Raw genomic sequence first — 26,845 nt, 5'->3', positions numbered from 1 at the left:
GTAGGTTCCATATCTGAGGATTTTAAACCAACTTCTATGATAAAATTTTCAGGAAAAAAGTTATGTCTGTTTTAAACATGTCATTATTCTAAACCACATATCTTACTTAAGATTTCTACTGCTGTAATAAAACATCATGACCAAAAGCAGTTTGGGGACAAAAGGGTTTATTTGGATTCCCCTTCTACATCACAGTCTATCATCAAAGGAAGTCAAGGCAAGAACTCAAGGCAGGAACTGAAGCAAAGGCCATAGAGGAATGCTTCTTCGTGGCCTGTTCCCTAAGGCTGGCTCAACCTGCCTTCTCAGACACCCTGGACCATTTGTCCAGGGGTGGCACCACCCACAATGGGATGAGCCTTCTCACATCAATCACTAATTAAGAGAATGTCTCACAGGCTTGCTACAGGCCAGTCTTACGGAGGCATTTTCTCAATTGTGGTTCCCTTTTTTCAGATAGCTCATTTGTGTCACATTAAAAAGAAAAAAAAAGCCGGGCGTTGGTGGCGCACGCCTTTAATCCCAGCACTCGGGAGGCAGAGCCAGGCGGATCTCTGTGAGTTCGAGGCCAGCCTGGGCTACCAAGTGAGCTCCAGGAAGGCGCAAAGCTATACAGAGAAACCCTGTCTCGAAAAACCAAAAAAAATAAATAAATAAAAAGAAAAAAAAAAAAAAGAAGCTATTCCTAAACAGGAGGGTATAGCCACTCATTATATAACATTTACATTGTAGTTGATATTTTAAGTAGTTGAGAGATGAGTTAAAGAGCAGAATGTATCCATCCTGGAGGTTTTGGTATCTGTGAGGAGGCCTAGAACAAATTTCTGACAGATAACAAAGAATGACCATAATTTAAAGAAAAAGAATTAGATCCATGTTAAAAATATGAAACAAAAGGTCTAAAATTGAAGTATATTGACTTACTTAACTGTGAAAAATATTTAGGTTATAATGTTATGAATAGTTTTAACCAAAAGTTTTGAAAGGAAGATAGATGAACAGAAGATGTAAACAAGAGTTAACTGCTATAATAAAAAGCGATTAGATCATTTTAAAATTGAAGTAAAAGAGAACATTATAAATATAGCATTTAGAAGTATTTGATAAATTCTGGAGAAAAACACAGTAAGGAATTAAAACTGTTTCTTTCTATGAAACAGGACAGATGGGCAAAAGACTAGTGATTTTTATTGTAAGCTTTTAAAGATATTTAGCTTTTAAAATACATGCTTTACTTTTACTGCTTTTTTGTCAAAATACTGATTTATCATAAAAGCTTAAATTCAAGACTTTTATTTTCTATTTTATTTTCTTTTGTGTTGTGCATTTATTTTTACATTGAAAGAATCAGGTATATAATAAGCTGGGCATAGTGGTGCATTCCTTTAATCCTAGCACTTCAAAGCAGAGGCAGGCAGTTCTCGGTGAGTCTAGGCTAGCTTGGTCTACATAGTGAGTTCCAGGACAGCCAGAGGATACATAGTGAGACCCTGTTTTGAAAACACAAATAAACAAATAAACCAACAAAAAAGAATTAGATATAATGAAGAAAAACTGATTGAGAGTTTACATCTCTTAGATGATTGAGAGTTTCATCACTTAGGGATTTATGTTAGCTCATATACAGACATATAAATAACGTGACCTGGTGTGTGTAGAGGACATACTACTCCTCTTACTGAAGTCCCAAATTCTGTTCTCAGCACCCTTGTCAGGCAGCATACAAATGCTGTAACTCCAGTTACAAGGGATCTGATAACTACTTCTGGCCTACATGAGCACCTGGATTCATAAGCACGTAGACACACGTAAGATATACACACATTCTCTCTGTCTCTCTCTGTTTCTCTCTCTCTCTCTCTCTTTTTCTCTCAAGAAATAAATCTTTTATGAGGCTGGATAAATGGCTCAGCAATTAAGAGCATTGGATCTTCTTCCTGGGTTTGATTCCCAGTACCCACATGGCAACTAACAACTATCTGTAACACTAGTCCCAAAGGGATCGACACCGTTTTCTGGTCCCTACAGGTACCAGGCACACACATTGTACACACACATATATACAAACAAAGTACATATACACATAAATAATAAATAATAAAATAAAAATTAAAAATCCAAATTTTTATTAAAAGGAAATGGACGATAATTCATACATTTTTGCTAAATCCTAAAAGTTATCAGTGAGGTTCAAAAAAGTCCTTTTAACCAACATAGTAAAAATGGCAATTTTACCAAAAGCAATCTACAGATTCAATGCAATCCCCATCAAAATACCAACACAATTCTTCACAGACCTGGAAAGAGTAATACTCAACTTCATATGGAAAAACAAAAAATCCAGGATAGCCAAAAGAATCCTGTACAATAAAACAACCTCTGGAGGCATCACAATCCTTGACTTCAAGCTCTACTATAGAGCTACAGTAATAAAAACAGCCTAGTATTGGCATAAAAACCGACATGTGGACCAATGGAATTGAATTGAAGACCCAGACATTAACCCACACACCTATGAACATCTAATTTTTGACAAAGAAGCCAAAAGTGTACAATGGAAAAAAGAAAGCATCTTCAACAAATGGTGCTGGCATAACTGGATATCAACGTGTAGAAGGCTGCAAGATCCATATCTGTCACCGTGCACAAAACTTAAGTCCAAGTGGATCAAGGACCTCAACATAAATCCAGCTACTCTGAACCTGCTAGAAGAGAAAGTAGGAAGTAGTCTTGAATGCATTGGCATAGGAGATCACTTCCTAAATATAATACCAGTAGCACAGACACTGAGAGAAACAATCAATCAATGGGACCTCTTGAAACTGAGAAGCTTTTGTAGAGCAAAGGATATGGTCAACAAGGCAAAGCGACAGCCTACAGAATGGGAAAAGATGTTCACCAACCCCACATCTGACAGAGGACTGATATCCAGAATATATAAGGAACTCAAGAAATTAGACATCAAAACGACCAACAGTCCAATTAAGAAATGGGCTATAGAACTAAACAGAGAATTCTCAACAGAGGAAATGGCTGAAAGACATTTAAGGAATTGCTCAACATCCCTAATCATCAGGGAAATGCAAATCAAAACAACTCTGAGATACCACCTTATGCCTGTCAGAATGGCTAAGATCAAAAACACTAAAGACATTTTATGCTGGAGAGGATGTGGAACTAGGGGAACTCTCCTCCACTGCTGGTGGGAATGCAAGCTTGTACAACCACTTTGGAAATCAATATGGTGCTTTCTTAGAAAATTGGGAATCAATCTTCCCCAAGATCCAGCTATACCACTCCTGGGCATATACCCAAGAAATGCTCAATCATATCACAAGAGCACTTGCTCAGCTATGTTCATATCAGCATTGTTTGTAATAGCTAAAAACCTGGAAACTACCTAGATGCCCTTCAACTGAAGAATTGATAAATAAATTGTGGCACATATACACAATGGAATACTACTCAGCAGAGAAAAACAATATCATAAGGTTTGCAGGCAAATGGATGGATCTAGAAAAAAATCATCCTGAGTGAGGTAACCCAGACTCAGAAAGACAAATATGGTATGTACTCACTCATAGGAGGATGCTAGATGTGAAACGAGGATGACTGGACTGCTACTCACATCACTAGTGAGGCTACCTGGAAAATGGGACCCCAAGAAAGACACGGAGAAATGGATGAGATCTACATGAACAGCCTGGACATGAGTGGGAGCAATGTAGGGCGAGGGTCGAGGGAAAGAGAGCGGGAGATCCTAGCTGGATCAAGAAAAGAGAGGGAGAACAAGGAATAGGAGACCATGGTAAATGAAGACCACATGAGAAAAGGAAGAAACAAAGTGCTAAAGAGGCCCACAGAAATCCACAAAGATACCCCCCACAAAAGACCGCTGGCAATGGTCGAGAGACAGCCGGGACTGACCTACTCTGGTGAAGGGATGGCTAAACACCCTAATAGTTGTGCCAGAAACCCCATCCAAGGACTGAGGAATCTGGATGCAGAGATCCACGACTAGGCCCCAGGTGGAGCGCTGGGAATCTAATTAGCGAGAAAGAGGAGGGTTTATATGAGCGAGAATTGTTGAAACCAAGGTTGGATAAAGCACAGGGACAAATAGCCAAATGAATGGAAACACATGAACTATGAACCAAAGGCTGAGGGGCCCCCAACTGGATCAGGCCCTCTGAACTATCTGGTGAGACAGTTGATTGGCTTGATCTGTTTGGGAGGCATCTAGGCAGTGGTACCAGGTCCTGGGCTCATTGCATGAGTTAGCTGCTTGAAACCTGGGACTTATGCAGGGACGCTTGGCTCAATCTGGGAGGAGGGGACTGGACCTGCCTGGACTGAGTCTATTAGGTCGATCTCAGTCCTTGGGGGAGGCCTTGCTTTGGAGGAGGTGGGAATGGGGGGTGTGCTGGGGGGAAGGGAAGGGGGCAGGAAGTGGGAGAACAAGAGTGGCTGTTATGTAGAACTGAATAGTATTGTAAAATAAAATAAAATAATAATAAAAAAGTCCTTTTACATTAAAATTTAGATAAAATTAGAGATTATAAATCTAAGCCTGAAACTTTCTAACTCTAGTACTCTTTGTCAAACATTTTCTTTAAAAAACCCCTTTATAATGGTGGTGGCGCATGCCTTTAATCCCAGCACTTGGGAAGCAGAGGCAGAAGGATCTCTGTGAGTTCGAGGCCAGCCTGATCTACAGAGCCAGATCCAGGAAATGCACAAAGCTACACAGAGAAACCCTGTCTTGAAAAACAAAAACAACAACAACAACAACAACAAAAACTTTATAAATATAATTTATGTTGCATTTAGTGCATTGTCTTTTTCATTAGGAAAAAAAGCCCCAGTTGCAAGTGTTAGGTATTAATTATTAATGAAATTTCTTTAAATGCAGTTTAAATTTTTATTGTTTGAGGAAAGCTCTTATGTTTCTTCCTTTTTCATCTTCTTCAACAAGTTTAAACCCATTTGTCAACAACAGAAAGTAAGTTCTGCAAAAGATACTAAAGCATTTTTTAAAAGCAACACCAAAATGTTTGTATTAATGTTTATGAACTAGATACAGGTGGAAATTACAAAGAGAGTATTCAAATTGTGCCATGCTCTGGCATGTTGCTCAATAAATTGTAACTCCTACTTCATTCTTACCCTTTCATGCAGTGTTGTATTAATTTGAAATTCTGTTATCCTATTGTTTTTAGTACTAATTAATATATTTCAAAATAATGCCTTTATTTTTTAAATGTAATTGATATTGTAATGTATAAATATTCTCCCATTTCTGAAGCCAATCACTTGACTATACTGTTTATCAAAATTAAAGTATCATTGATAATCCTGATCAGATACCTTATATTTTCTTGTAAGACTCAAAATTCTTATATATAAATATATGTAATTTTTATTTTATGTGCATTGTCTGTTTTGCCTGCATGTATGTCTTTGTTGAGGATGCCACATCACCTGAAACTGGACTTACAGGTAGTTGTGAGCTGCCATGTGGATGCTGAGACTTTGAACCTAGGTCCTCTGGAAGATCAGCCAGTGCTCTTAGCCACTGATTCATCTCTCCAGCCCCACGACTCACAATTTTTAACACAGTCCCCAGTGTATACATCAGGCAGTTAGTTACATTATTCAGTTTAGTACTGTGTTCAAAGATGCATAGGTTTGTTTTCATATGGGTAAATTTGATAGACTAAATGGACTAGAGATTGTAAAGGTCTGGAAACAACTCAACTGGAGGAAAATTGCCGGGAGGAGTAATATAGTCTATGTATTTCTTAATTTCTAAGTTTTATTGATATTGCTATACTATTAGAATAAAAAGATAAATAGAACAATATTTTGCTTCCTGGAAGCTCATAGTCTAAAATTAGATAGTAAACGTGGAAATATTAATGAATTAAAGTCCTGATACTAGTGATGATTGTTGTTAAGAGGTAGGATTTTTGAAACCTGTTTGTTTTGTAAAGTTTATTTTTTTATTTTATAATATAATTTAATTTTACATATCAGCCAAGGATTCCCCTGTCCTCCCTCCTCCCGCCCCACCCCCTCCCCCCAGCCCACCCCTCATTCCCATCTCCTCCAGGGCAAGGACTCTCCTGGGGATTCAGCTCAACCTGGTAGATTCAGTCCAGGCAGGTCCAGTTCCCTCCTCCCAGGCTGAGCAAAGTGTCCCTGCATAGGCCCCAGGTTCCAAACAGCCAGCTCATGCACTAAGGACAGGTCCTGGTCCCACTGCCTGGGTGCCTCCCAAACAGTTCAAGCCAATCAACTGTCTCACTTATCCAGAGGGCCTGATCCAGTTGGGGACTCCTCAGCCAAAGTTGTTTTTTTTTTTTCACTGTCTGAGATCAAGCCAAGAGCTTTGTGCATGCTAGATAAGTGCTGTATCATTGAGCTATACCTCCAACCCTTAAAGTGTTTTAAAACCAGTTTTATATGTGAAGTTTTCTTTTGTGAATATACATTCTATGAATAATTTACCACCTATTGGAGACTTGATTTTGTTACTTTAATATGTATCATGGGAAAATAAAGCTCCAGGAGTAGACATTAATAATCAGTAGTAATTAGCTAATATTGCTAATAATGTACATAGATAATTATGTATGACATTTAAATTATTATTTAATTTTACCTAGTTATTGTAGTTAAATGTATCTGTGAATGAAATGAAGTAATTCTATTGAAATAATAATTCTCATCCATGCTATGTGAAGCACCAAATGAGTTCTGTTACATACCTTTATATACCTTTAGGGTAGAAACGATTAAAAGTTTACTAGTATCAGGCACAAAATGTTTTTGATGTCATGATGTTCTTGGACAGGATTTACTCTTAAATGTAAATGACTTTTCCCCTGTAATTTATCTGTAAGTATAACACCAATTAAAGAAATAATAAGAATACTAGTTGTAATTACAATTATCCATTTACAATTTAATAGGTACTATATTGAGTTAATCTACATAAACTTCTATGAAGTTGATTTAAGCACAAAAATTTAAACCCAATTTATAGATGAGAAAATACCCAACTAGTAAACATGAGTCAAGATTCAAAACCAGAGCCAATTTCTGTAATTAAGTTCCTAATTTACAATAGAATACTGATTCCCACTATGTAATTTGAGCCTCAAAAGAACTTCCTAGGGGATTCCTGGAGTTCACTAGCCAGCAAGCCTTGCCAGTTGATGAATTTCAGGTTCATTGAGAGCCCTGTCTCAAAACTTAAAGTGGAGAGCAACTGAAGAAGATACTCAGTATTGACCTCTGTCTTACACATGTACATACACATGCACGCACACCTGAACCAACATTCTGGGAAAGATGAGACAGGTTCTTATCTTTTATATTTGAGGAAAATCTCTATTGGAAAGATTGATATTTTTTAAATTTCACAGCCTAGGTGTAGGGGAAGAGGCCTCAAGCAGTGAAGAGCTGAAGAAGGGCCCTTCACACACTCTCACCCTCCTCATTGACTTCCATCATGTTCCGTTTCCTACTTGAATTTAATTTGAGAAAAGTGGTTGGAATGTTTGGCTCAGAGCTGTGACATACATGTCAAGCCTGGGTAAATACTTGAAGATACAAAGATTTAAAGAAAAAAACAAAACAAAACAAAACGTGGAAGCCAGAAAGAAACCCCCTAGTTCCAGATGCCTACCCCAGCACTGCATTTTGATCCACCACCGGTTCCACCACTGGGGAGGCCTGCTTCCTTTACAGCCTTATCCCAAAGCTTTTGTGTTCCTCTTTAGTCTCAAACCCTGTGTGTTGCCTCAGAGCCAACTTGGGGCCAGGACTTACGAGTCACCCCTTAGGTTTCTAGCAGCCTTCCCACTTTCATATCTTCCTTCCAGCTATTCAGAGGTTTTCAGACAGGAAATATGGTGCTGGATTAGCAAGTACAGCTTTTAATTAGTAGTTGTTCACCTATCCTTTGGAATTCCTACCACTTATTGGCGAAAGAAAAATAAAGCTTTGGGTAGCTGCTCCAATAAATAATGCTGATTTACTGTGGGCATTGTTAGATATTTGTTGTTTCAAAGTACTTAAAATTCGTTTCTCAAGAAAAGTTCACAGCCCTACATGATAGAGCTCAAATTGTAGTCTACATCTTGTAACTTCAGCCAGTGATAAAGGAACAACATACAAAGATGTTTGGGAGATTCTGTTAAAGGACTCTATTGTAGAAAGCCTAAAGAAACTTCATCCTGTAGCATAGAAAATTATACAGTGTGGAAGATAATTGCCAAATCAGAAATCTAGTAACAAGCACTCATCCATGTGTGGCTTGGCTATTGCTTAGGAATAGAGAGGCTTGGGTTTTACATACAGACTTTACCACCTTCTTGTGTGACCCTCAGCAAACCAGTCCTTCACTCTGAGCTTTAGTTGTCTCTATGAAATGTGAATAATACTGATTTAAGTGAGATCACGACTATCATAGGCATAGTAGATTGCCTATTTTAGAGAGGTGCTTAATAAAAGTTAGTTTCCTCCCCCATAGAGTAAATCTTTCTATATTTCTTTCTTTCCATAGCATTTATCTAGCCGACAGAGTGTACAGCAGAGTACATCCCAAGTAAGTGACTTTCTCAAACCTCCTGGTTTTTTCCATCAACTCTTTCTTTTATAAGATCATAAATGTGAAACACCAAGAAATGACAGGCACCATTTACTTTTGGTGGCCTACTGTGTGATTAAAATTTTTTGGACATATATAAAATAATGGGCTTCTTTAAGACATTTTCATATCATGTATATTATTATACTCAGCTCATATTTGCCTCCCTAAAACCTTGATTGTGTTATACTTTCATTCTAAGGCGGTTTGGCCTCCAAGCAGTTTGACCAGTTTCCATTCTTCTTTGAAAATTTATTTAAGCACAATTAAAATAAAGTAGACTGAGGTACTAAAATGATACCTGCAGTGGTTACTATTACCACCTAACAGTTTAAATTAAGCATGTCAGATGCTTGTTGAGCTCAGTGTAAGTCTGCTTGTAGTAGTCCATAAATTGCCAGAGAAAAAATATTCAGTCTTACCTATTTAATAATCCCATTTGTCAGTATAATGAGACTTAATTTATTTTTGTTTCTTAATGATAAATATAATGAATAACTAAAATATAAATCACAACATTTTACTTTCTTCACTAGGTAGATACAATGCGCCCACGCCATGGGGAAAGCTGTCGAATGCCAGTACCACATCATTTCTTCTTCAGCCTGAAGAGTTTCACCTATAATACCATTGGGGAAGATACTGATGTCTTCTTTTCTCTATATGACATGAGAGAAGGCAAGCAGATTAGGTAAGAGTCCTGGGATGTTCTGGTGAGGTTTATACTTATATTTCTTAGAATGGGATGGGTAAAAGTCAACTCTGGCCTTCAGAGTAAATGCATATAGTTGATAAAACAAGATAAAATAGCTTTGTCTTTAGCTGGGACTTTGGCTCCCGTTCCCAGTAGCACTTGAAGTCATTCAAAGCATCCCATGTTGTGTTAACTTTCCATCACTATGACAACATATCTTCAGTAGGCAGCTTACTAAGAATATAGATTTGTTTCAGTCACTGACTCAAGGGTTTCAGCCCATGGCTGGCTGTTGTTTTTAGGCTTCTTGTAAGGCAGAACAGCACAATGGGGATATGTGATGGAGTAAAACTGCTGTCTACAAGGCAACTAGGAAGCAGAAAGAAACAGAAAGGGCTAGAGTCTCAGTGTACTCTGAAGTGGCATGATCCATTCACTTACTTCCTCCAGCTAAGTCTGGCCTCCTGTAGTTTCCCACCAGCTCCCAGTCATATCACCAGATGGGAATAAGACTTTCAACATGGATTCTTGGAAAGGTATTCCAGAAGACACCTAATCATGTATAGCCTCTTTTTCTAATATACCTAATTCCATATGGAAGCACAAAATTAGGTTTTGGCTATCCCTACCTCAGAAGAAAATATGTTGTGTTTAATGTTAGAGAAAAGACAGTGGAGAAGCATAAGGGCAAAGAAAATGTAACAAAGATGCCCAGCCCCAGAGAACGGAAGTCAGTTGGTCCTGGATGCTTTTGCTTTGTGTGAGAAGGCTCACAGAGAAAAAGGCTGTGAGTGTTATATCTGAGGGCAACTTCAGACCTCAGTGCTGTTGTAGCCCTGTGAGAGGGAGTGCATCTTCTGAGCAGAAAGGAAGGCTAGCATTGTCATTCATATTTGCTTTGGTTTGGAAAAAAGGCAACAAACTGGGTTGACACACAGTAGACTATCTTGGCAGAGTGTTGGCTTCTTGAGCATAAATAACTACAGTACTGCTTTCTCACTTCATGGATAGGGAAAAATTAAGGAGGCTCTAGGCTTCTCTTGGTCTAATCGGCACAAAGATCTGGTAGTATGTGGTGACATTTGTAGCCAAGATGCTAGTTTAGAGAGTTCAGACATTTCTCTGTGGTCATTTCCTAAGTGGAGCCAAGAGAAAAAATCTTGGGGTACTTTATATTATTACTTGGGAATTTTCTTGTCATTGGAATGTTTAATGGAGCTTTTTTTGTCCTTTTATTTAAATTTACACTTAAGAAAAAATTTTAATGAAAGTTAATATAATGTGTGCCGGGCGTTGGTGGCGCACGCCTTTAATCCCAGCACTCGGGAGGCGGAGGCAGGCGGATCTCTGTGAGTTCGAGGCCAGCCTGGGCTACCAAGTGAGCTCCAGGAAAGGCGCAAAGCTACACAGAGAAACCCTGTCTCGAAAAACCAAAAAAAAAAAAAAAAAAAAAAAAAAAAAGAAAGTTAATATAATGTGAAAGAAAAAGTTGATTTGGCCAGGCTGTGGTGGCACATGCCTTTAATCCTAGCACTCAAGAGGTAGAGGCAGGTGGATCTCTGAGTTCAAGGCCAGCCTGGGCTACAAGGTAAGTTCCAGGACAGCCAGAGCTGTTACACAGAGAAACCCAGTCTTGAAAAGACAACAACAAAATAAAAAGAAAAGAAAGTTAATTTGCATGCTCCACAGTGCTCTGATTTTTACAAAAAATAAATTAAAATACTGCTTCCCTTTAGCTATAAATAGATTAATACACTTCTGATCAAGAAATGTGAGTAGTTGCTAAGACAGGCACTTTATTTATTTTTTTATTTGTATGGGTTTTATGTCTTAATTCAGGCTTCTATGGCAGAAAGTTATAGTCTGGGATGTTTATATTTCTCATAATTCTAAAAGCTAGAAAGTTCAAGATGAAGGTACCAGCTGACCCAGCACTTGGTAATAGCATTCTTTCAAGTTTACAGATAGCTGTCTCCTTTTTATATTTTACAATGACTGAAAGAGAAATCTACCTCCTTTCCCCCACCACTGTCACTTCTTCTTTTTTAAATATTTATTTTAATTAACAAATATATAGATATATATTTGTGTGTATGTGGACACACACATATGTATGTATGTATGTATGTATGTATGTATGTATGTTTTCTGTGGGTATGGGCAGTTTTGAGCTACCCCATATTGCAAAGTGAACTCAGGTCCTCTGTGCTCTTAACCACTCATCAATCTCTCCATCCCTCTTGAGGATTCTACCCTCATGACATAGCTACCTCTTAAAGGCCTTAACTCCCAATGTATTGGTGTTTAGAATTTCAATAGTAATTTGAGAGTGACACAAACATATGGTTCATAACCTTCTGTCCCTGTCACCCCCAAATGAATATCTTTCTGACATAAAATGTACCCACTTTGTCCCAATAGAATCCTACTTTGTTCCAGCATTAACTCTAAAATCCAAAATCTCATCTAAATATCTAAACCAGAATATGGTGAGACCTGAGAAAGAATTCATCCTGTGGCAAAATTCCTCTCCAGCTGTGAACTTAAGAAAAAGTTATATACTTCCAAAGTACAATGGTGGGGTAGGCATTCTCATTCCAAAAGGGAAAAATAATAAAGGATGTGTGATAGATCCCACATAAGCCCTCAAAAGACGAACTTCATGAAATCTTAGAGGTTAAATTCTTGTTTCCTCACTCTGCTTTCTGTGCCCAGTAGGGTGGCACCAGCACCCCCTACAGCTTATCAAACAGGCACCTGTATTTTCTAGTATGTGAATTTCCTTATTCACAAAAGAATATCATTGTTTGGTTATTTTCTCCGCTCCACTGTGTGTGTGTGTGTGTGTGTGTGTGTGTGTGTGTGTGTGTGTGTGTGTGTATTGTTATACTACCCAGGTTTTTTTTTTACTGGATCTCTACAAATTTAACAGTATTCAGAAGTCCTAGGGTGCCAGTGTTGGATTTCATCATTCACCTGACATTCCCTATAGTCTCTTCTTTTTAGTTAGCTCTTGAGAGTATGACCTTATTCTCAGAAACTTATCTGTATTGGTTGTCAGATATAAACCCTTAGGCTAGCCATCTTTATATGGATGCTGTACAAAGCAAGCTACATCATCCCTTATTCCTCTGGTAATTATTTACTTGGCATTCAAAATACCCTTGCACAGAATACTTTTTCTTGGAAATCAGCTGATTCTATAATTGAAGTAGAGGAGTCTGTTTGAGAGTTAAGCATTCTACTTAAATGGGATAATTTGGGTCTGAGATCCCAAGAGTTCCTGAAGAGAAATATTCATTTAAAATTATAGGTGAACAATCTGTTTACTAAAGTTAACAGTTTTGTTTCCCTCTGCAAAAGAGACTATGTCTTATAATGCAACTAGAGCTTATCTGCAGGAGCTCAGGCAGATAATTATAAACCACCAACTAAATCATGGTACACTCTAGCTGTCTTAACTGTTCTGAGACATGGATTCTAGCTCATTGCTCAACACCCCAGGAAGATTTCCTATGAGTCCCAGCAGGAATAAGACAGGAACTATCCTGCCTTTGGTATCTATGAGGATCACCCGTTTTCTTTACTCCACCCTACTCCCCTTCCTGACATAACCTAGGGATCTGAAACTTGTGTATTAAATGAAATTGTGTATAATCCTATTGCCTTGATTGTTTCATTATTATAGTTCTCAGAAAATTCCAATAAGAAAGTTAGGACAAATGAATGCAAATTGGCTTTAAAAGCTCAATGTATTTCCTACCAAATGCCAGGCTATCTTGACATGCTTATGTGTTTAGCATATCAAAGCTTATTTAGAAACATTTAAGTCAAAGTCATCTGAGAAGGCCAGAAGCAGAGTGAAACTTTGACTTCAGATATGTTCTTTGGCCTGTGGTTAAACCTTTGCCCTTTTCATCCATGAATATGATCAGAGGTTACTGTCCTGTGTGTGTCATCTATGTTTTGAGTCCACTGCTCAAGTTGGACAGACAGTGGCTGTCACTTTAAAAGGCAGTCAATTTGTCATTCTACAGATAGGGATAAAGACAATTTAAACTCATATACTTTTAAAAGTTTTATGTTCACTCAGGAAGCAAAGGCAGGTGGATCTCTGTGAGTTCGAGGCCAGCCTGCTCTACAGAGTAAGTTCCAGAACAGCCAAGGCTACACAGAGGAAACCCTATTTCTAAAATAAAAAATTGGAGAGATTTAAAGTAGTTTGTGTTTATCTGAGACCTGGTACTTAGAGAAACAAGTTTAAGGACTGTGTCTATTGTCTTTGAAATTTCAATGCCTGAAGGCATCTGTAGCTAGGTTCCCTGAGACACACATTCTAGTGACTGGAGATAGTTCTGTGAGCAGATAATTTTCTTCTCTTTTTTTTTTTAATTTTATTTTACAATACTATTCAGTTCTACATAATAGCCACAGATTCCCTTGTTCTCTCCCTTCCTGCCCCCTCCCCTTCCCCCCAGCCCACCCTCCCCCCATTCCCACCTCCTCCAGATCAAGGTCTCCCCCAAGGACTGAGATCGACCTGATAGACTCAGTCTAGGCAGGTCCAGTCCCCTCCTCCCAGATTGAGCCAAGTGTCCCTGCATAAGTCCCAGGTTTCAAACAGAGCAGATAATTTTCTTAACACACTAGTGCATACATTTCTCTTCCTTCCCAAAGCAATGTAAAAAAAAAAAAATCTGTCAGGCCTAAGATCTACAGTTATTAAAGACCATGTTAGCTGGGTGTGTTGGAACATGCCTCTAATCCCAATACTTGGGAGGCAGAGGTAGGCAGATCTCTGTGAGTTTAAGGCCAGTCTGGTCTACACAGTGAGTTCCAGGACAGCCAGGGTTACATAGTGAGACCTTGTCTTGGAAAAGCCAAAAAGCCAATCAAACAACAACAACAACAACAACAACAAAAAAAAAAAAAAAAACAAAAAAAAAAACAGAGGCAGGGAAAACATGAGTTTGAGGCAAGCCTGGTGACACAGTGAGACTGTCTTCTGAAAGAAGAAAGAGAGGAAGGAAGGGAGGATCTCAAAATAGATTAAGAGTTTGAAAAGTAGATATTTGAATCCTCACATGGAAATGTAAGCACTCTAGGAACTCAGTTCTCTCTGATCAATCAGTGCAGTAAGACTCATTTTGAAGAATGTACTGAATAGTGTTTTAAAAAGCAAAAACAAGACTGGAGAGATGGCTCAGAGGTTAAGAGCACTGGCTGCTCTTCCAGAGGTTCTGAGTTCAATTTCCAGCAACCACATGGTGGCTCACATCCATCTATAAGACCTTTTCTGGCCTGCAGGGATATGTGCACACAGAACACTGTACACATGATAAATAAATCTCTTAAAAAAAAAAAAAAGACCAAAAACCTCCAAGGCTTAGATCATGAGCCCCAGGAGGCAGGGAAGAAGCAAAAACAGGGTCCTGGGAGGGTGGCATGTAGCTCAGTAGTAGAGCACATGCTTAGCATGTGTGAACTATCACCCCTCCCAATGCCTCCAACATCTAGGAACTGATGAGAATGTCAGGACAGAGCATCACAAGCCTATTGCCATAGAGCAAGAGATAACAGATGTTATTGTAACTGCAAAATAGGTAAAGTAATGGGAAATAGCACAAATGAAAGGAAGCTTTGGACTAGCTATGTCTTCAGCAATAAACAGGAACCAGGAGCCCACAATTATTGTTTGTTTCCCAAAGCAAAAAGGTATGAGGGGAAAATGGAAATATTATTTTAAATACAAAATATATACAATTATGATGTAAAAACTCAATTTTTAGGTGGAAAAAGGAGAATATTTTATTTTTAAATTTTATAATTAAAATAATTTTACATATCAGCCACGGATTCCCCTGTCCTCCCTCCATTCCTACTTTCTCCAGGGCAAGGACTCCCCTGGGGATTCAGTTCAGCCTGGTAGATTCAGTCAGGCAGGTCCAGTCACCTCCTCCCTTCACCCAGGCTGAGCAAAGTGTCCCAGCATAGGCCCCAGGCTCCAAAAAGCCAGCTCATGCACTAAGGACAGGTCCTGGTTCCACTGCCTGGGGGCCTCCCAAACAAATAAATATTTTGTTTTAATGGCAACTGCAGCTATGACTGACTGCTGCTTTGTGATAGGGAATGTTCTAGATACCTTTCCCTGGGAATAGAAATTCACTTGAAATTAGAGTCTGTCGATTATTTGCCTTCAGTTTGGTTCAGTATTACTTAAATGGTCCCACCCCGTAGGAAAGTAATTATGTTTCATAATGATTTTTTAAATAAAATTTGTAAAACATTCTACTAAATACTTTGATTGCTGTTTTAAGTTTTCTACTTAAACACATAAAAAGGTATCCAAGATCTTTTAATAGAAATAAAAATACTTCAGCATCTCAAGGAATAGGATGGAGAGACATACAGCAGATTCACTAAAGTGATTATGGTGTATTCCGAAGAGTTTGGGCTGGAGGAAACTATAGAGAGAAGTAAGGGAGATGTGCAGAAGAAACAAAGCAGATCAGTTCCAGCATTTAGAAAAGCAAAAGTGAGGGTCATTTGTAAATTCCACAAGAAAATTTAATATTAGTCTGAATCATGTTTTGTTTATTGAAAAAATACTACCTTTCTATCTTCCTTTATCATATTTAATTTTGAATTACATTTTGTCCCTCCAAAATGATGAGATTCTATCAAAATACTTAAGTATTATACAACTGTCTCATAGAAGATCCATTGTTGTCTTTGTAATATACTAATGAACCGGTTTTCTGAGAAAGAGATAACAAGCAGATAAAGTTTTAGTTTTCCAAGCCCAGGAAATAACAGCAATTGCAAAGACCTTAATTTATATGGTTTGGAGAATGATCTATTATAGCTATGTTTTCATAGCCAAAGTAAAATATGAATATTAACTCACTGTAGCTAAATAGCAAAACATTATCAAATTAGGCACTCAAAACATAGAGGAAATCAGCCAAGGTTAAGAGAGCCAGTTGGACTTCCTAATAGAGTCCCAGGCAGAGCAGAGAGGCCCATCATGGAAGACCCCCCCCTAGTGAAAGAAAAAGTAACAGCAGTGTCTTAGGGTTTCTATTCCTATGAAGAGACATCGTGACCATGGCATCTCTTATAAAAGAAAACATTTAATTGGGTGACTTTCAGAGGTTTAGTCCATTGTCATAATGGCAGGACATCGTGGCATGCAGACAGACATGGTTCTGGAGACAGAGCTGAGAGTTCTACATCTTGATCTGCAGGCAGCAGGAGGTGAACTATGTCATTGGGCATAGCTTGAACATAGGAGACCTGAAAGCTCACCCCATAGTAACACACTTCCTCCAACAAGATCACACCTACTCCAGCAAAACCACACCTCCTAATAGTGCCACTCCCTATGAGGGCCATTTTCTTTCAAACTACCACGAGCAGAAAGGTAATAATGTTAAATTGGTGGCTTAAAACATCTAGCAGTAACCAACTGGATTCCCAATAGAGAGAATCTTAGGCAGAGCCAAGTGTCCTCTACAGTGAGGTTTTCAAGTATAAGTATAAATAGTAGCAGATAGAGATATATCAAATCAATTGTTCAACAATATCCATCAAAAAGCAACTAGGGAAGTTGAGGTTGTCAGCTGGAGTTCCAATTGAGTCTTCTGTCTGTGACTGAGCTTCTTGCTTCCCTTTCCCACAGCAGGTACATTTATAACATAGCATAATAACAACAAACAAGCAGCCAGGTGTGGTAGCACATGCCTTTAATCCCAGCACACAGGAGACAGAAGCAGAAGGATCTCTGTCTACAAAACAAGTTCCGGGACATTCAGGGCTGTTACACAGACAGAGCCTGTCTCAAAAAACCAAACCAACCAAACAAGAAACACATACATAAGAAAACCCCACAAAAATGAAAATAAATAAACAAGCAAAAGACCATTAAGACAAAAAATGTCCGATGCAAAAGGAGACAGAAGGTCTACAGAAATACCATTGAGTTTATATTATGTTTGTCAACTACTCATGGGGCCTGCCCTGAGGTGTGGTTAATATACCCAACGTGATTCTACTGGAGAAAACTGCTTTTTCCTTTGCCAGCAGCAGGTATCAGTTGCAGAGAGCTTCTTGGTTAGAGGTGGGAGCATATGTCCATTTTCCCCACTAAATGCTTGGACCCCATCTGGCTTAAACCTGTGCAGTTCATGGATGTGCTGCCATAGTCTCTGTGAGTTCATATGTGCATAGTCCTTTTTTATCTGGAAGACCCTGTTTCCTTGGACTTATCCATCACCTCTGGCTCTTACAAATTTTCTGCCTCCACTTCCACATAAATCCCTGACCCTTGAGGGGAAGGCTTTGATAAAGACATCCCATTTTGGACTGAGTTCTCCAAAGTATCTCACTCTCTGCACATTGTCCAGTTGTAGGTCTTTGTATTAATTCCCATCTACTGCAAAAAGCTTCTCTCATGAGGGTTGAATGATGCATTGATCTGTGGATATAGCAGTATGTAATTAGAAGTCATTTTATTATGTTTCTTTTGCAGAATAACAGTAGTAGGTTTTCCTCTAGACAAGTGGTTCTCAACTTGTAGGTTGTGACTCCTTTAGGGGGTTCAAACGACCCTTTCATAGGGGTTGCCTAAGACCATCAGATAATACAGATTATTTACATTGCAGTTCATAGCAGCAGCAAAATTACAATCATTAAGTAGCAACAAAAAATAATTTTATGGTTGGGGGTCACCACAACAGGAGGAATTGTTTTAAAGGATCACAGCATGGAAAGTTAAGAGCCACTGTTTTAGGCCCATGACCTATCTAGTTTAAGGTTCTTGGCCCCTTTAGCAGTGTCAAGTATGGGCTACATCTCATGGAGTAGGCTTAAATCTAGAAAGTAGTTGGTTAATGTAACATTCATTCTACTATTGTACCAGTATATTTTGGAGGCAGGTCCATAGGCAGAGTTTACCTGTCCCTTAGATGCTCCCAAATAAACACATTGAGGCTTGTATTAATTACAAATGCTCGGCCAATAGCTCAGGCTTATTACTAACTCTTACATTTTAAGTTAACTCATATTCCTTATTTACACTCTGCCACGTGATGGTACCTTTATTAGCATGGCACGGAAATCTCCTGCTCCTTCTGCATATGGCTGGTGACTCCAGACTCCACCCTACTTCCTCCCAGCATTCTCCTAGTCTGGCTCTCCTGCCTAACCTTATTTTGTTCAGCTATTGGCCAGTCAGCTTCTTTACTAAACCAATTACAGCAACATGTATTCACACAGTGTAAAGGAATATTCCACAGCACAGGTCACTGTTACAGGTCATGGATATTGAAGTTGAGATGATAGAGAATATGACTGAGATTTAAGAAAGAACCTGGCATAGTCATTGTTACATATCATATAGGTCCCTTATGTAGTGTGGGTCTAAAGGGTGCTTAGATGATGTCTAGAGGCTGGGGTTGGACAATTTTTATTATTTATTTTTATTTTATGTGCATTGGTATTTTGCCAGCATGTATGTCTGTGTGAGGATGCCAGATCCCCTAGAACTGGAGTTACAGACAGTTGTGAGCTGCCATGTGGGTGCTGGGAATTGAACCCAGGTCCTCTGGAAGAACAGCCAGTGCTCTTAACCACTGAGCCATCTCTCCAGTGCTGGACAATTATTTTTAAGCCATGTATTTCTCTGTTATAAGAGAACAAGGTCACTGTGATACTTGTCTCTTGTAGAACAAAATAAATAGCAACAATGCATATACATTTTAAATTTGATGGGTCTTAAAAGGGTTTTAAGAAAATAAATAAGAAATATTGTAACCTGACAGTTGCTATTGACAAATCACTAATGTCAACTTTACATATGAAGGACAGAGAGTCTAATTTTTTTAGAAAATGCTCAATATGTCATAGTATTTGGACCAAAGCTATTAGATTAAAGGAATATGATATACTCACCATCAAACTGCTTATCATAACTCATTTTAAGCTGGAGTGAAGTGACCTTGGTCCATGTACAAGTTACATATATCACAATTCTGTCAAACCTGATGAGATTTCATCTCTTTGAGGGGTGGGGGTGGGGTTTCAAGACAGGGTTTCTCTGTGTAGTTTTGATGCCTGTCCTGGATCTTGCTCTGTAGACCAGGCTGGCCTCGAACTCACAGAGATCTGCCTGGCTCTGCCTCCTGAGTGCTGAGATTAAAGGCATGCGCCACCACTGCCCAGCATTATTTCATCTTAATAAGCTGTAATATACACAGACAAAGCTGTCAGTCCCTTATAGTTTTGTAGAAAAATATCTGAATTTTCCTTAGGGATGTCAAAATGTTATACCATCATTTTTTTTAAAAAAATGTACATTCATACTTGGAATTTACTAGGAAAATACTCTTGTGAACAAACTGTAGAAAGATGAAAAGATAAAATACACTTCAAAAGTATTTAGGCTTTTTTTTTTTTACAATATTCTATAAAGTGCAAAGAAATCCTAAGGAAAGGGAAAAACTACGTTCTATAATTAGTTTAATCACAGGAGCTTTTGCATAGCAATATTGAGAGGAAGCTAGACACATCAGTTTCCTCATGAAGAGGGTGAAGAGGTTCTTCTGATTGTGTCTTGGCCATTAAGTTTGCTTTCTTCAGGAATGGTTGCTGATGCTGAATCACCATCAAGTATGTTTCCTGAACAGGGAAGAGGTCTATCTTGGTCTTCAAGGGGAATGTCATCATAATATTCTGTCCAAGTAGGTTTTTGGTGTTACTGAGAAAGTCGATGAAGGGCAGATGCTGGTCTGTTGATAGAGTAGCTGCTACTCTGAACTGCAAGAACTAGAGTGGCTGACAACGATTCATCTGCACAGAAGGAGAAATCAGTGAAACCAAGGGATCCAGATAAGGCCATTAAACATGTCAGGTTTAAACTTGGCATTTGCTGCCATCATACAGTCCTTGGTTGTTGTGATGAATGTGTTAAAGGTGGCACTAAGCAGGGAAGAGGTTTCACTCATAAATGAGACTCAGCACGGTGAACAAATTCCTGGATGAACCTCCTCTATTAGAAGGTCACAGTATAGGTGAAGTTCAGACATTTTGGTTTTCAAAGATATACTAGTTTCACATTTCTTTTTCTTTTTTAGTCCTGTTGTCAGTCAAACATGCTTTGGAGCTCCCATGGGCAGCCAGCCACCTTGTTTCTTAGTGGCATTTACTGCTCTCATGTAGAAATGCTGCTTTCCTGGAATGATTAGTTTTATTCTTGTGTTGTCTGTTGAATGGGCTTTAATATCATAAATTGCCATCTTTATACATCCTTTGAAGACATCATCCTGTAAATGTTAGTAGGATAAGATTCTATTGTCTAGAATAAACCAGCAAGGCTGCCAACCTGTGAGAGAGTTGGTCCACCCGTACTGAAACCCCTCTATGCTTTAGAGCCCTGCACCACACATTAGAGGCCCTACCTCTGTTTCAGGTGCTGCATGCTGTTTGCTGGCCACAAGACACCAACAGCCTTGGGCTGTGACCAGTGTCCACTGCCCTCCCACAACACCCCTCCTTGTGCCTAGCGCTGTCTTCCTCTGTGCTCACCTTCCTTGGACAAGTTCTTAGTAGAGTTAAGCATGCCTAACTAAATTTCCTTCCCAGGTAAACCCAAGGAAAATAAGATATAGATTAATAAAAATATTTAAACAAGAATGTCTAATGAAAGTTCATAATACCCAAATATATATATGAGAATCAGTAAATAATTGGAATATATTCACATAATGTAATACTAACAATAAAAAGAATCAAGTATTGATGCCTATAACAAGGATGAATCTTGAAAGTGTTATGTTATAAAACATGCCAGATCTCAAATGACACATACAAATGATCTCATTTATATCAGGTTTAAGAGTAGGTAAGCCTAAAGAAAACTGGTCTGCATCCCATTTCTAAATGCCTGGGTATTTACTAGGAATATCACAGGGGTGAAGGTGAGGGGGGTGTTAGAGTGCCAGTAGCATTCTGTATCATGGTTTGCATGGTAATTCCATAAGGAAAACTAACAGTCACATCCTTAAAATTGTATGTATTACTATATAAGTAAATTATATGACAACATGTTTAAAAATACAAATACATACTAATAGCTTATAAGATAAGCATTAGAAATGTCCATAAAGGGCTAGAGAGATGACTCATCTGTTAAAAGCTAGGCTCACAATCAAAAATATAAGAAATAGCCATAAAGATACACGTTCAAAAGACATTTCATTAAAAGTATGAGGAGTAGCAAGAATGACCGTTGGGTGACTGCTGAATCTATTACTTATAAGGATAATGCAAAAGGAGAAGACAGGTTTAAATGAACAGGTTTTAGATAAATGGTTTTTGTTTCTTTTACTGTTGTTACAAGTTCTCACTACATAGCTATAGTGGTTTGAATAGGTATGGCCCCATAGACTCATGTGTTTGAATGTACATAGAGAGTAGCACTATTAGAAGGTATGGCCTTGTTGGAGTGGGTGTAGCCTTGTTAGAGGAAGTATGTCACTGTGGAGGTGGGCTTTGAGGTCTTTTATGCTCAAGCTATGCCCCGTGTGAGGCACAGTTAGTTAACTTCCGGTTGCTTGCAGATCAACATGTAGAACTCTCAGCTCTTTTTCCAGCCCTGTCTGCCTGCATGCCACCATGTTTCTGCCATGATGATAATGGACTAAACCTCTGAAACTGTAAGCCAGCTCCAATTAAATGATTCCTTTATAAGAGTTGTTGTGGTCATGGTGACTCTTCACAGCAATAGAAACCCTAACTAAGACAATAGTTCATACTTACCTCTAACCATCTTTCTGCCTCTATCTTTCAAATGCTAGGATTACAGACTATGCCATGCATAGCTTATACCAGTAGCCTTGACCTTTTCTGTGCATTAATTTCAGTTCCCAATACCCTGGCATTCCCTAGGACCATTAAATTTTTTATGTGTGTTGGTGTTTTGCCATGGAACTGGAGTTACAAACAGTTATGAGCTGCCATGTGGGTGCTGAGAATTGAACCTGGGTCCTCTGGAAGAGCATTCAGTGCTCTTCGCCTCTGAGCCATCTCTCCAGCCCCTCACCCCTGGACAATTAAATCAAACATGATTCCAGTGTGTAAGAAAGGTTAAGACTCTGTTTTCAACAGCTGAATTAGGGCACCTGCTGAATTGAGTCATGCTCAGAAAGTCCATTCCTACACTTACATCATGTAGGATATTGCTTATGTTTTCTTCTAGTAATTTCAGTGGTTTGGGTTTCATATTTAGGTCTTTGATGCATTTGGAGTTAATTTTCATGCAGGGTGATAGATATAGATCTGATTTATTCTTCTGCATATAGATAGCCAATTTTTCTAGCACCATCTGTTAAAGATACATTTTTTTTCTGTTTTTTGCTTTTTAGCGGAGGCAGAGGGCATCTTTGTCAAACATTTAACAGCTGAAGTTATGTGTACTCTTGTTTAGTTCAGATATTGAATTTTGTTCCATTGATCTACTTGTCTATTTTTAGGCCAGTACTGTTTCATTTTTATTACTATTGTTTTTTTTTTTTTTTTTTTTAAGCCTACAGCACCCGGTATTCCCAGGCGGTCTCCCATCCAAGTACTAACCAGGCCCGACCCTGCTTAGCTTCCGAGATCAGACTATTGTTTTATAATATATCTTAAGATCAGGAATGGTCATCCCTCCATCATTTTTTTTAACTTAAGGATTGTTTTGGCTTTCCAGGGTCTTTTGTGGTTCCATATAAATTTTGGGAGTTTTTTTCTGTTTCTGAAGAAAGTTGGCTGTGGGTATATAGCATTTATTATGTTGAAATATGTTTCCTTTAGATGTATATTCTCTATGATTTTTATCATGAAGGCATATTTGATTTTGTCAAAGGCTTTTCTGCCTCCATTGAGATGATCATATGATTTTGTCTTTAAGTCTGTTTATGTGGTTTATTATATTTATTGACTTGGATCTAGTGAGGCATCCTTGTATTTCAGGGATAAAGCAAACTTGACCATGGTGGATAATCTTTTTTATATGTCTGTGTTCTGTTTGCAAGTATTGCAAGTTCATCAGAAATACTGGTCTGTAGTTTTCTTTTTTGGTTGCTATGTCTTTACCTGGTTTGGGTATTAGTGATACTGGCTTCATAGAAGGAATTTGGGAGTGAACTGGCAAACATTTCTACAGGACTAGTGGTTTTGGAGAGAAGATAGTGGTTTGATCTTTCATATTGTTCACATATTTGCAATGATATCTGAGCATGTGGACTTCCTTTGTTCTAAGTATGATGTATACAGGGCAGTTTGGGGCAGAAAAGAATATGTACAGGCAGGCTGGGCCTAAAGGTAGGAAATAGCTTGGGTGGGATGAATAAGTCAGACGGACAGAAGGAACAGAGGTGGTATATGGGATGTGCCTCCTGGTCCAACCCTGGAGTGTGGGTGTAGACCTAGCTGGGCAAAGAGAGTGGGTATGGTGTGGGAGGTTGTAGAGTTGGCATGACCTGTGGGTTGGGAGGTAGGCAGAGTCGGGTCCCAGAGGAAGCCTAGAAATTGGTTATTGTGCAGGTAGGAATGGAAAGACTAGGCCTAGGCATTGGACATGGGAGATGGGGGGCTCAAACTAGATCTGGCTGGTCATGGAGGGTGTGTGCAGGGGAGGGTCAGAAAGACTCAGTAGACTAGACTAGACTAGACCTTAGAGAAGGAAATGGGAAATCTGGGTGGATGGAGAGATTGGGTGTAGTGAAGCAGGGACCTGTGGGTCAGTGGTAGGTAGGGTGGGTCCTGGTGGGCTCCTAGAGGTTACGTTCCTGTGCAGGCAGCAGTGGCCTGCAAAGTCAGCATACTGCATGTTGACCACAGGCTAGGTCTGGCCAGTTCAGGAGAGTTATGTGGAGGAGAGAGTCAGGCAGATTCACCCAGATAAACTCTGGAAAAAGATATGTGGATCCCAAACTCTAAAAACATGATGAAAGTCAATGCAGATTTGTTGAGAAAAATTAAAAAGGCAGGGGCAGGGAAAACTGTAGAAAGGCCTTTGTGTTAGTAGTTACAAAAAATGTTCTAATCCCACCAAAGTGTTCTTTAATTTTTCCTGTGTTGGTGAACAGTAAGATTTGTTGAAGAGGAGAGGAAAGCAGAAACTAAAAATAAATCTGGAAACTATGGCACTGGACTCTGATTAGCTTTTATGAAACAAACCCCTAGGGCATGTTTCCTTTCTCTACTTTAACATGAAGCAGGAAAACTTAAGGAACTTGAACAATAAAGCTAAGTGATCTAAATTAGAAAATGAATCTATGAGGGAGTGTTAGAGAGTTCCTAATCTGTTAGGATATACAATATAGTATATCCTTGGGGCTACTTGCCAGTTTTCAAGCACCTGGCCAGTTACCGTGAGAGAGATAGCTAAGTGGCAGGCATCCATCTCCAGGGAGGACCAGATGAGGAGCATAAAAACTAAATTGAAGCCGGGCGGTGGTGGCGCACGCCTTTAATCCCAGCACTCGGGAGGCAGAGCCAGGCGGATCGCTGTGAGTTCGAGGCCAGCCTGGGCTACCAAGTGAGTCCCAGGAAAGGCGCAAAGCTACACAAAGAAACCCTGTCTCGAAAAACCAAAAAAAAAAAAAAAAAAAAAAAACTAAATTGAAAGAGTTGGGAGAATTCAACTGATTTTTTTTTGAGGAATCTAAATCTATTTCTGAAACTTAGTCTTTAAGAAAGATTGCCCTTTAGGATGAGAGATTTTGCTCTGCGTCTGTGCACTTCATTCACCAAGCATTTGCTGTAGGGATGCTTGAATTGCCAGCAATGAAGTATATGAAATGCAGGGCCACCCAGGAAGTAATAATGTTCATAAAAGCAAGTGATCTTAAAATTAAGATACGTTAGACTTGTCATAGATTCAAATTATGGAATTAATTTGTAAGACTGATTTTATAATATGAAATTAGTATAATTTCAAATAGTGTCTGTCCATAGTTCACCATTATGAAGACAACTACATGTAGAGTTTTCTTGTAATATAGTTTGCTAAAGAGGAAAAACTGGGGAGGGACATAGTGGTGTGCACCTGTAAGAGGCAGGAGGACATCAACACAATTTACATAGCAAGTTACAACCCATCCAGAAATGCTAACAAGATCCTATTGCAACAAAACAAAAAAGGAAAAGAATACTAGTTATCTCTTTCCTCTTGAAAGACATCGAATAGTAAATTAGTGAGTTTTTCACTTGTTGTTTAAGAGAAAGAATGACCTGTTGCTGTTTAAATCTCATGAATAAATTTGACTGTTTTGCCTATAATCACCTTTAAACTCCCATGGGAGTCAACAAAGCATGGCGCACTAAGTTGAGGCAGGACCAAGCTCCTCCCCACTGCATCAAGGCTGAATGAGGCATCCCAACATAGGGAATAGGTTTCAAAATGCCAGCTTATGTGCCAGGGACAGATCCTGGTCCCACTGCGAGGGGCCACAAACAGACCAAGCTACACAACTATCACCCACATGCAGAGGGCCTAGGTTGGTCCCATGCAGGCTCCCCAGCTGTTGGTCTGGAGTTCCTGAGCTCCCATGAACTGAGGTTAACGGTTTCTGTGGGTTTCCCCATCATGATCTTGACCTCCTTTGCTCATATAATCACTCCTCCTTCTCTTCAACTTGACTCCTGGAGCTTAACCCAGTGCTTGGCTGTCATCACACTGTTCTAACATTGGTCCTTAGCTAAAGTGATTCTCTACAGCTTTGACTGAAATAGCATCCTGTTGTCCTTATTTTTCTTCTGTGTTGATGTTTGTCCATATGTATCTATGTTGTTAGTTTTTCTTTTGCCTATTTCTTAAATCTCAGCATCTTTAAGATTCTGACCAAAGCCTCTTCTCATTCTTATGAATTCCTTTCTTATTCTCATTTACTCTCTCAGATAAAGAGTTTCAACTTTATACCTGACCTAAATCTTTTGAGATTTGGTTATGCACATTTCACTATCTACCAGGAATAAAAGCTTAGTGAAAGAAAATTATCTTGTATAGGTCTTATTCACATTTGTATCCCATGTTTAGCACATAGAACATCACAGAAATGTATAACTATTTACTTGGTGAACAAATAGATATATGAAAAGCTAATCAAATTTGGTAGGGTTATCTTATTATTCTAAGTGTAATACTTTCATTCCATTCTTTTTCTAATATCACATACATTTAATGAGTATAACTGGGCACATAAAGAAAGTACATTTACTTTATAATCACATAGTTTTTGTTTTTGTTTTTGTTTTTACCATGGCTTAGTGTTGCTGTTATAGTTGGTCAGGAGCCTCGGGGGAAAAGGGCAGGAAGGAGATTTTGAGCTGGAATGGGAAGATTAGAGAGCAAGGGAATATTTTTCCAAATGTTGTAAATACTGTTTCTGATGTGTTTTATTCCATAATTTTCTACAGAAATGATCTATGTGAATTGAGAATAAAATATTTAC

The 26,845-nt window shown here is 38.8% G+C and overlaps 1 protein-coding gene and 1 pseudogene across 15 annotated transcripts in view; one reads left to right on the top strand and one right to left on the bottom strand.

Annotated features, from left to right (window-relative positions):
* The window catches only part of Dock3 (dedicator of cytokinesis 3), a 351,959-nt gene that overhangs the window by 159,916 nt on the left and 165,198 nt on the right, over positions 1 to 26,845 (top strand). For all 15 annotated transcript variants that reach the window (XM_076575472.1, XM_076575468.1, XM_076575464.1 and 12 more), the window contains 2 exons: positions 8,573 to 8,614; positions 9,193 to 9,347. In XM_076575472.1, the coding sequence (XP_076431587.1) occupies positions 8,573 to 8,614; positions 9,193 to 9,347 (197 nt within the window). The remainder of the gene's footprint in view (positions 1 to 8,572; positions 8,615 to 9,192; positions 9,348 to 26,845) is intronic.
* On the bottom strand, positions 19,869 to 22,176 carry LOC102918049 (pleckstrin homology domain-containing family A member 3 pseudogene; annotated as a pseudogene).

Source organism: Peromyscus maniculatus, chromosome 7 (assembly GCF_049852395.1).
Source record: "Peromyscus maniculatus bairdii isolate BWxNUB_F1_BW_parent chromosome 7, HU_Pman_BW_mat_3.1, whole genome shotgun sequence".
Lineage (NCBI taxonomy): Eukaryota > Metazoa > Chordata > Mammalia > Rodentia > Cricetidae > Peromyscus > Peromyscus maniculatus.
This window is presented reverse-complemented; position numbering and strand designations above follow the sequence as displayed.